At 43.1% G+C, this 10,056-nt stretch overlaps 2 protein-coding genes across 2 annotated transcripts; one reads left to right on the plus strand and one right to left on the minus strand.

The window, feature by feature from the left end:
* Positions 1–150: 150 nt before the first annotated feature.
* shisa2b (shisa family member 2b) lies at positions 151–4,873 on the minus strand. Its single transcript, XM_077735725.1, has 2 exons — positions 4,230–4,873; positions 151–1,089 (listed from the first exon to the last, which is right to left on the minus strand). Exons 1-2 carry the CDS (start codon positions 4,519–4,521, stop codon positions 545–547), a joined length of 837 nt encoding a protein of 278 aa, XP_077591851.1. The 5' UTR covers positions 4,522–4,873; the 3' UTR covers positions 151–544.
* A 517-nt stretch (positions 4,874–5,390) lies between these two features.
* On the plus strand, positions 5,391–9,793 carry spice1 (spindle and centriole associated protein 1). Its single transcript, XM_077736026.1, has 17 exons — positions 5,391–5,832; positions 6,025–6,072; positions 6,153–6,290; positions 6,362–6,464; positions 6,615–6,712; positions 6,802–6,869; positions 6,946–7,037; positions 7,111–7,236; positions 7,352–7,611; positions 7,691–7,822; positions 7,907–8,015; positions 8,100–8,195; positions 8,298–8,470; positions 8,553–8,736; positions 8,808–8,853; positions 9,035–9,098; positions 9,187–9,793. Exons 1-17 carry the CDS (start codon positions 5,734–5,736, stop codon positions 9,241–9,243), a joined length of 1,893 nt encoding a protein of 630 aa, XP_077592152.1. The 5' UTR covers positions 5,391–5,733; the 3' UTR covers positions 9,244–9,793.
* Positions 9,794–10,056: the final 263 nt, after the last annotated feature.

The following is a 10,056-nucleotide window of genomic DNA, read 5'->3' on the forward strand; positions in this document are numbered from 1 at the left end:
CGATTCTTAATCATTAAATCGAATTAGTCCAACAAAAAAGAAAAGAAACGTCTGACTCGTCTGTTGCTAGGCGGAAGATTGTGGTGAAATCTTAACCTCGTCAAATCAAGCCAAGCCAAAACAACCATTCCCTGAAAGTGACGTTTTTTTTTATTTTTCCACATTAATCTTCAAAACACACCCTCATCGACACTCGCCACTTCTACGGACGACCATTTCCTGAATTTCCAAAGCAGGCGGGGGCCTCAGGGGGGGGGGGGTATCGTCTTCAAAGTGCCGCCTGGCCATCCTTCGGGTGACGTCGGCGTTTTCTCACGCCGGGAGGTAAAGTCCTGAGCGTCACGCTCCGCGCTCACTTCATTAACTGTTAAATAGTCTGCTGGGAGAGCGCCATAACTGCACGCCAACGCGCACCATAAATCACGTTAGTCAGCACCGCTTTTTCACAGAGGGGAAATATTTAAGGAAGTCGACACCAGACACCAATGGCGGCGTTTCTGACAAACTGCTTTAAAAAAAAATGGGGGGTGCGTGTGCCAAGTGGTCAAACCGTCACTGGAGGGTACTTCTGATCACTGGCAACACTGATGCTTCCGGCTTGGGGTGGCGGGCACGGGGATTGAAGGGGTCGATACCCGCCTTGGGTGGGGTCCATGAAAGCTGGGCCAACTGGGTGTGCGTACCCGATGTACTGGGGGTGCAGGAACTGACCCTGATGGGGCATGATCTGTGTAGCCTGCTGGCAGTTGAGGACGGAGAAGTTGGTGGGCATGTTGACAAAGACGCTGGCGTCAGGTGGGAGACAGCAGGAGGCCTGTGCCCGCATTAGGGGTGCGGGGGCGCCGGGTCTGGGGTTGGCGGACGGGGCCGAGGAGCTGGACGAGGCGGCTGTGCTGGATTGGCGTGATGATGAACCTCTGGAGGTGCTTGACATCATGGGGATGGTCTCCAGGGGGCGGCCACCCGAGGTTGGGGAGGGTTCCCGCTTGGGGCGAAGGCAGCGGCAGCAACACATGGCCACCACCGAGCCCACCAGGATGAAAGCCACGAAGACGGAGCCCACGATCAGGAAGGGGACGTAGATGGGGACTGGAAAGAGGACAAAAGGAGGTAGTATTAAAACACCATAATTCCTCATTTATCTGACCTAAACACTATTGAACATGCTTTTCTTTTACAGAAGACAAAACTGAAGGGACCTTATCAGTTTTTCCAAAAAGAAGATTCTGCCCTTGCCATCGACTTGGACAACTGGGAGCTGATTGGCCGAGACAAGTACACAAAAAAAATGTCTGGACCTTTCCCCGTTTAGTGCGAAAGGTGCGCCGGGGTTTGCTTCCCGGGGTGCCCGAGCCTCTCATTAGCACTTCTACACTTTGTTTTGATCTGGTCTAATCCCGTGCCCCTTGCTGTGCCCCCCCCATCCCCCCCTTTTGCCCCAGTCATCTGGCTTGTGAACATGTGTTTAGGTCATTTATAGTTGTGTCCAACCAGTTTTTTGGGATAGTGTAATGTAACTTGTTGAAGTGGCCCATAGTGCGTAAATCAGGTATTTTGGGTGTTTTTATTCTTGGCTGCGTTTTAGGGCGCTTGGCTTGCGCTTTAAAGAAAAGAAGGCATTGGAACGAGAATCAAAGACGCCAGGCCGTCTTGCCTGGCTGACTTTTCGCTTCCAAAGAGCAACTGTTGACGAGGCCCAGGGTAAATAAATAAATGTAGTCATGGGAAATTGAGATTGACTTTCTAGTACATATCACTAAGTTTCTTTCTCCATTTTAGCACCCCCCGACCCACCCCTCCTTTGCGGTTATTTTCCATTCCGAGGGTGCGTTCCGGGTCGTAACCGTACGCCAAACGGGTCGAGCCAGGCGACCGTCTCCAGTTTCCTTTTGTCTGGGTGCACTTTTCTTTCAGTCTGCTCATCAAAAGCAACAGAGTATTAGCTGTGATTAAGCCCAACTTTTTTTTTTAAAAGGAGGTCTGGCGTGAAGGAGACAGCGAGGAGGGCAGGTGACACCCAAGCCAGAAGCCAGGTGTCAACTTCTAACCTAGCATCTCATCCGACACCTCCCTGAGTTCCCCTAATAAACAGCTTATCACAGAAAAAAACTGTGTTATGGCTACATGTACAGGGGCAATGTCCCTTGGGCAAAAGGGGAGGTTGCCAGATGCTTTTCCTGGACTTATAAGGATGTCCAGCGCTGGGTTTTCTAGCATTAAGGAGCGCCTCTAATTGTATCCTATAGGCTAAGGTTGTCAGAATCGGGTTGGCTCGCGAGCCACATTACCGTCAACTTGGTTTCATGTGGGTTGGACCATTTTAGATATAATATTTAGATTTTTTATTTTTATAAATGGATTAAAAGCCCTTAATATTCAGTTTTTTATAGATCTAAAACAATGTTGATTTTACCTTTTTTATATAAAATTTTAGATTTTACATAATGATTTTAAACTGAAAACAAAAAATGATTAAAAAATGACAATTCTTGATTTAAAAGGGAGAAAATCAGGAAATTTAATACACATTTATACTCTTCATTTGAATTTGATTCTAAAAGAGAAAGTCTGATTTACTTTCCCGGGCCGCACAAAATGATGCAGCGGGCCAGATTTGGCCCCCGGGCCGCCACTTGGACACCAGTGCTATAGTTGGTTGTCATATTTGTTTCATCCGTGGGTATTTTAATGGTACTTCTACTTCCAAATGCATTGACTTGGGGAGTACATTAATAACGTCCTGCCTGTTAGTCATCAAAGGCCCTCGCTGTATTCCTTTCCTTGAGTGATTAATAGCCTGTAAAACGCAGGGAAATGGATCAAATGCAAGCGATCCTTGGACGAGGTGAAGCGGGGAGGGGAAAAAAAATGTATGATTGGCTGAAAGCCAGTGCAGGAAATGTAGACGGCAGTTCCTGCCATGATCACAAATGACGGTTAGATTAAAAAATTGAATCTGGACAACCAGGATGCTTCTTGTCTAATGCTAATGTCACTTATAGTAGGACTTTATTCATTACTATTGTAATGTTAATCGATTTTGAATGTTAACAAATATTTTTAGGATTTTTTACAATTAAATTAGAAAAAAAATATCTATTTAAGAGGAAGAAACAGTTTATTTATTGGAGTGTTTACAAGAATGGTTCCAAATTGCAATTAAAGAAACAAGTATGCATATACAATTCAATCCTGGACACCCAAACGTCCATCTTAAGACAGATTTAACCCACATTAGATCCCTAAAAAGCGCATGGTCTTCAAACTTGAAGTTGTTTTGACAACCCGCATATATTTTAATGGGCAGAAACGTCATCACCTTCCAAAGACCAGTCCAACTGGACACTCCAATCCTCTTCAAGTCCCGACTCGATTCTGCCAAACTCTATTTTTAAGACAGAGAGCACTTTGGAAGCCCCGTTTTAACGGCCTATTTTTTTATTATTGTTTTTTTTTCTTCCTGTCTTTCTTCTGGGCTGTCTGCAGCTGTCGCTGCCAACCTGCCGGCCGGCAGCTGATGCGCCTCTCAACAAGGACATAGTGTAGCCATGTAATCGCACACCATCCCATCTTAAAACCCACCGAGGGTTAGCGAGTACAATCTCGCGTCCAATGTATTTCCAGACAACGTTGCCAGCTGGCTTTTTGCAAAAATCATGCACTGTTGCATGTTTTTTTTTTACTTTTTAATAGTGAATTGGACATCTGTTATTGTCCATAGTAGGCAATTACATAATTATACCTCACTTTATTACTTAAAAGTCACTTTTGGTCCATTTTGGATTATTTACTATTGTTTTTTTAGGATGCTTCTTGTTAGTTTGTCACTTTATGGGGATTTTAAAGTATTTTCAGGTGACCTGGTGTTGGATTTTGGGAAATAAAGTAAAGTTGCATTTAATTCTGTACATACAGTAAGAATAAACTACCGTGCGGGCCAGATTGGATCCCCTAGTGGGCCTATTTTGGCCCTCGGAATGCCTGTTTGACACCACAAAAACTCTGCTTTGACTATTAGACGCTTTAAAAGGACCCGAGAGTCTCAGTGGGAAGTTTTGTTTAGTGCATTAGGATATTTGGTTTCAAATCTATACTCTTAAAGGTTGTTTTAGTATCTTATTTTAAGGGGGACTTGGAGAAAGGTTTTGAGCCAAAATAAAATGTATGAAATCCCCCTTTTCCCCCCAAGGGTGTACTTAGGGCAAGCATCCGCATCCTGGTGTACCTACCTGCATCAGATTCCTTGCTCTCTTTCCCCTCGGCACCGGGTTCCAGAGCTCGCCTGTCGTTGTTGCAGCTGCCTTGGTCCAGTCTGGCGTCCGTACTGGAACAGCAGTACCTCAACTCACATTTCCCACAACAGATGATGGCATCCACGCCGTCAATCTTCTCCGGGCATTGGAATCCTTCCTTCCAGGCGCCCTGGGCGTCATGCCATCCATGGCAGTACTCGCCGTTGGCCTTCACCTCCACGGCGACCACCAGGAGGGTCGCAATCACGGCGATCGGGAGCTGCCGCATCCTTTGGGCTGCAAGAGATGCTACGATTGGCCCCAAATCCTGGGAGGGGATTCGTGGGAAAATACACGAGGAATGATGCTCAATTTAAGTGATGGCATTTGTTTGACAATGGACACATTCCCTGCGTAATTGCGTCTCCAAGAAGGAATCCGGGCGGGTGAAGAGATCCACTTGAGTCTCCGGGTGACACTTTTTGTTGTTGTTGTTATGGTAGTGGTTTAAATCCGCTCATTGGAAAAAAGTAAGAGGAGTTTTCCCCCTTTCCACCAGGTTCTTGTGTCCTGAGAATCCCTCGATCGACATGTTGCCGGGACGTCCGAACGAGAAGAGATTGCAAGTGGAGTCCAGGTTCTGTTGCAAGTCCAAGCGGGACCTCCTACTTGGCGTCACGGGTGGGGCGTGGAGACCCACTTTGGAATGACAGCTGGGCAGGTAAAATAGCAACTATTACGTCTATTGACTCGTCAGTACGTGATAAAAGTACTTGTTTTTGTCAGTTGAATGTTTATAAATGAGGAGAATCACTTTTAAAAGAATGAGAACGTCTTTAGTTCTATTCTTGGGGTACTTATTTTAAACTTATATTGTTGGAATCGTTTAATAGAGTCTTAACACTGCCGTCTTGTGGACACATTTGGTCAGTTCAGTCTTCGCGTTCTTTATTAAGGGACACTTCCCACCGTTTATTCTATATTTGAAAATACATATTGTTAAAAATAGATAAGTAAATAAATTACATATATAATGGTAAATAGTGTAGTGGTATATGTGCAAAACTAATAAAAGTAGTTTTGATGTTTTCGCTGTTAAAGTGGTTGGCAAATACTTCATTTCCCACAATGCTAATGACCGATTTTGCGCGGGCTTTCAGTGAGAAGGACTACCAATCCCATGATGCTCTTCGCTACTGGCGTCATTTACTGGGAAGTATAGCGGGACGGTTCAAATGATCAAACTTCGACAGTAAAAGGTTAGAAACTTGCTATTTGACGCCAAATATAAGGCGTATATAACTTTAGAACAAAACGTTCTGTTTTGCTGTTTCGTTTTCAAATGAACCGCTAACCTTTTTGCTAAATGTGAGTCAATTTGCAAGTGTAATTAGCTAGTAGCGTCAGCTAACGTAGTAGCCGTAGCTAACGCTCCAGTTTGTGATAAGTCGTTTTTATTCCGTTCATTTTTTTTCATTTATTCGCGTTTTACGTGTCGAACATGTTTGCTCGAGCAAAGGGCCGAGCACAAAACGGCAATGGTTTAAAAAGGGCCATACGTCCAAAGAAGACGACGCCAATTCATAAAAACGAATGGGTGGTGAGTACCTGCTAATTACTTCAATGAAACAACACAATTCATATTCGTTAACGTGAAGGACGTTCAAACCATTTCAATTGGACGCTTTCAGTTCAACTGGATTCGACGTCCCTCACCGTCAATACCAGAGAATGCTTTAAATCTCTGTTTTTCCATATTTAATGACGCTTATCTGCATTTATATGGTTTCAGAGCACCGTAAGTGACTTGTCCGTGCACAAAATGACCCCTGCTGAATTGGTAAAACTCGTTTAATTGGGCTTTAATTGCGTGTTTTGAAACGTGGAAAGTACAGTATTTTTTTCTTGACATGTTCTCAGAATTATCGTCGTGAGAGCCGCAAGTCCCACAACAAGGTCGTCGCTCAATGGGAGATGCGAGAAAAAGCCTTGAGAGACCGATTTAGGCACACTGGAGGTAGTCCACTGGACAAGGACAGTCAAAGAATCATAAGAGAGGTGTGTTATTGTTTTAATGTATGACAGTGATATTACAGAATCAGTAAATGTGTATTGATTTATTTTTACAGGTCTTTTCTGAAAAGCTGCTTTTGCAGGATATCCTGGCCCGCTCAGACAAAACCTTGGCTGCGGTCAATGAGCTTTTTGGAGACCCTCAATACAAACATATTGGTAAATCATGTCATGTAATCTGAAAAGTATTCTCTATATTCATATAAGTATAAATGTGTGTATTTAATTTTTTAATGGCCATTATAGCTGTATATAATAGCTGTTTGTGACTGCCTATGTTCGCTCATACACGCGTGTATCCTTCCACAGGACAACCTAGCATTACAATGGCCCCGAACTCAGACTCTCCTATTTTCCGGGGTTCCACTGAGCCGTCACCCCGCAGTGAGTCCGTCTACGGGCAACAGGTGTGTGTCAAAGAAGTTTTGACACAAAGCTTACAATTGCTAATGAAAGTTATACTTTTAAACAAATCTGTAATACGCACACATTTCAGGCTGAACCAGAGGACGAATACTACTCCGAGAGTGACGAAGAGCCTGCAGTGGGAAGACCATTCCAAAGGTAATGTTACGACCTCCAAATGCATAATTAAAGACATAGTCACATATTGGTCTAATTTGTAGTATTTGCTATTCAGTAAAATGAAGATTTTGGTGGGAAGGTCCCCGCGACAACGTGGTCGTCATGCAGTCAACGAATGCACACCAGCCAGAACACCTGTCCAAAATGGTATCATTTGAAAAAGTGTATTTTTAATTGGCTACTTGTAAACTTACCAATTTTTGTTTTGTTTTGTTTTTAGCTCTCAATGCCTCAGAGGTGGTCCAGCGTCTGCGGTCCAGGTGCGACCGCTCGGAGAAAGCCGACGAGCAGTCCTTTTTGTTGCTCTCCCAAGTCTTAAACCCAGATATTTCCCCCAGACAGACGGGTGAGGAAAACATTCTTATCTCTCCTGGGTCACTTGGTAGTTATACATTTTTATGGAGTTTCAGTAGAAATTGTGCTAATTCTGTTTCTTTAAAACTATCATTGTTTCCATACAGGTAATGGTCACTCTTCCAGAAGCAGGAAGCAAAGCGGCAAAACTGCCCATTTTACCGACAGCTCCTCTGTGGCGTCCTCCCATGGCCAGAAGTCCAGCCTGAGCCTGTTGCAAAGCATGTTAGCCCAAGTGGAGCACGAATTGGATTCCCTGAGTCCGCAGACGTCGACGCAGGGTCAGCCACAGCCGGCGGAAGGCCTCACTGGGTTCTCATTGGCTTTGGTGTCCATTCTGGCGCGCCTCGTGGGAACCATTAAAGAAGTACTGTCTTAAACCAAGGGCCCCTCCTAAGTATCATTTGTATTTCTGGGTGATGAATCTAGCTCTTCTCTTTTTTTAGCGACAACATGAAGTCGAAACTGGCATTGAGGAGAGACGAAAATTGGAGGAGACGCTGAGAGAGCAACGGGGCTTGATTGATGCTCTCACTGCGGAGACCATGACTCTGAGAGAAGAGACCTCCTTCTTACAGGTGATATTTTTGAGCAACCCATCAATGGAAACTATTGATCTGGTCAACAAAATCATGTTTCTGGTCTTGTTTGTGCATTTTCAGGCTGAATTTAAGCAGCGGACAGCCCAATTGGAAAGAAAGTTGGACTCAGCCGTGTCGGCAATGGCAACGCATATTAACCAACGGCAAGGCGCGGATGTCATAGCAACAGGTATTTAACTGTCACGTATTGAGGTGCGAGTAAATATGATTTGGAGTGCAATTTAGTATTGATAGGGTATTTTTTTTTTTACAGTTCAGCAGCCTATTTCGGAGAAACCACCAGTTTCGACCATACCCACCATTCAAGTTTCCTCAGCTGGGGAGGGAGATGTCAGGAGGACAATTCCTGGTAAGCACTACATTTAGTGAGTACTTTACAGCATTGTGGAAAAGTGGTATTAATGTTCATCTGCCACTTCTGAGACTAAATCTAAGCCTAATCTTTCAACAGAGCCAGAACAGAACTCCTCCAACAAACTGCAAGCCCACAACTCATCATCCAATTTTAGGTCGCAAATATCTCCTGACGACGAGCTCGCCGAGCTCCGCAGACTTAAGGACGCCATCAGCGCCCAGCTCAGCCGAGTTGAGAGGGTCGCAAAGTCACCCGAGATAGGCCATAATGTGTGTTTTCTTTTTCTTTTCCCCCACAACTCCTGAGTATTTAGACCGAAATGTAAATAGCATTATTTTGTCCTGTTTTCAGGTGGCTAATGTCAATACAGCAGCATGTGGAGTGCAGCAGCGTCTCCTAGAGCTCAATAGGCAAAGCACAGCAGCCAGGGAGCGATTGCTGGATCTCATTGAATTGCAGAAGCGCAACATTTGTGCTGGAGTTTCCCCTTCCGGCTCCCCCGTTCCTCCCTCGGCATTCAGCCCGCAGCATTCAGGTACAGCAGTTAACAATGTCTTTTATTTTTTGGGTCGTTGAGTTGTTACTGACAGCTGTCTTATCACTAAGATGGAAACCCTGATGGATCCCCGCCAATGCGACCAGAAAACAGACGGTAAAACGGTTACACACAATAGGAATACACAGAGAATACATCCTGTTACGACCCCAATAACATTCACATTGACAACATGTTTAAATTTCCTGTTTTTGATTTATAAATAAAAATAATTGCAATTTTTTCTGCTATTTAAATCAAAATAAATTCACTCAAGAGTTAATTCCTTCTGCTGTAGGTCAACTGGTTCACAAGTTCATTTTCGGCATTATGAAGAAGCACAGAGGGACGGAAGCGCACAGGTACACACAAGCTAAAATGTCAAAATATGAAAGTTCAGTTGTTAGATGAAAGAAGGATTAAAAAACAAAAACATCCTTTTGTCCACAGCCAAGAGACAAGCAAAATCAGCAGAGCTGGTTTGCTCTTTCTGCTCATGTTCAATGACCAAAGGAGTGTTTTTTTCCCCCATTGACTGCAATGGACGCCAGATCCAGGTACATTTTGACATGAAAGTATATTAATTAGGACGTCGTCCATGCAATATCATTTTGAACTGCTGTACTTATTTTGAAGATTGATAGATAGCACAAATATATATATAATATATATGGTATTGAAAAATGAGCGCTGCGTGCCAATCGGGACTGTCGTTAACATTTGTCGGCCATTTTGTGTCAGTACTGGTGGGTAATGAAAATTTTGGGTTAAGACACAAGTGTATTCTCCAGAATATTAGTGATCAGTCAAGTTTTCAATGCTCATTTGAGCAGGCTTCTTCAGTTTGTTCACCAAGATTTAACTTATAACTTTTTTCCTTCATTATTGCAAGTCTTGTTATTTATTTTTGTTTGTTTTACCTTACAATCCTGTTTGTTTTTACTCTTGTTTTTTCATTTCTCACATTTTATTTGCTGTTATTGTTTTCTGATCCTGTTGCAAATTTGCATACTGTTAAGCACTTTTGGAGATTAAAATGCAATTTCTTCTTTTCCAAGTTTTTTTTTCTTCCCTTTTTATTGTTACCTAGCAAAACAAGCTGACAAAATGGCTTCCTGGATTTTGGATGAAGCAAATTTGACTAGTATTACTATTTTCTGTCTATCCTTCAAACATTTTATATATATAAAATATTAGATTTTTAAAGGGTCAGAAAACATGAAATATATATTTACTTTTTTATTATTTATACTTATATATATTTTTTTTAAAATAAAAACAAATATATATAGTCTTTCATTGAACTAGGAGATTCAATAA

This window comes from Stigmatopora nigra, chromosome 16 (genome assembly GCF_051989575.1).
Source record: "Stigmatopora nigra isolate UIUO_SnigA chromosome 16, RoL_Snig_1.1, whole genome shotgun sequence".
Taxonomy (NCBI): Eukaryota; Metazoa; Chordata; class Actinopteri; order Syngnathiformes; family Syngnathidae; genus Stigmatopora; species Stigmatopora nigra.

Excerpts from the sequence above, each read along its gene's own strand:
- shisa2b (XM_077735725.1), bottom strand. The coding sequence starts at position 4,521 with ATGCGGCAGCTCCCGATCGCCGTGATTGCGACCCTCCTGGTGGTCGCC. Across the intron at positions 1,090-4,229 it reads GAGCAAGGAATCTGATGCAG|TCCCCATCTACGTCCCCTTC; the intron begins GTAGGTACACCA and ends TCCTCTTTCCAG.
- spice1 (XM_077736026.1), top strand. The coding sequence starts at position 5,734 with ATGTTTGCTCGAGCAAAGGGCCGAGCACAAAACGGCAATGGTTTAAAA. Across the intron at positions 7,237-7,351 it reads TATTTCCCCCAGACAGACGG|GTAATGGTCACTCTTCCAGA; the intron begins GTGAGGAAAACA and ends GTTTCCATACAG. Across the intron at positions 8,737-8,807 it reads ATTCAGCCCGCAGCATTCAG|ATGGAAACCCTGATGGATCC; the intron begins GTACAGCAGTTA and ends CTTATCACTAAG.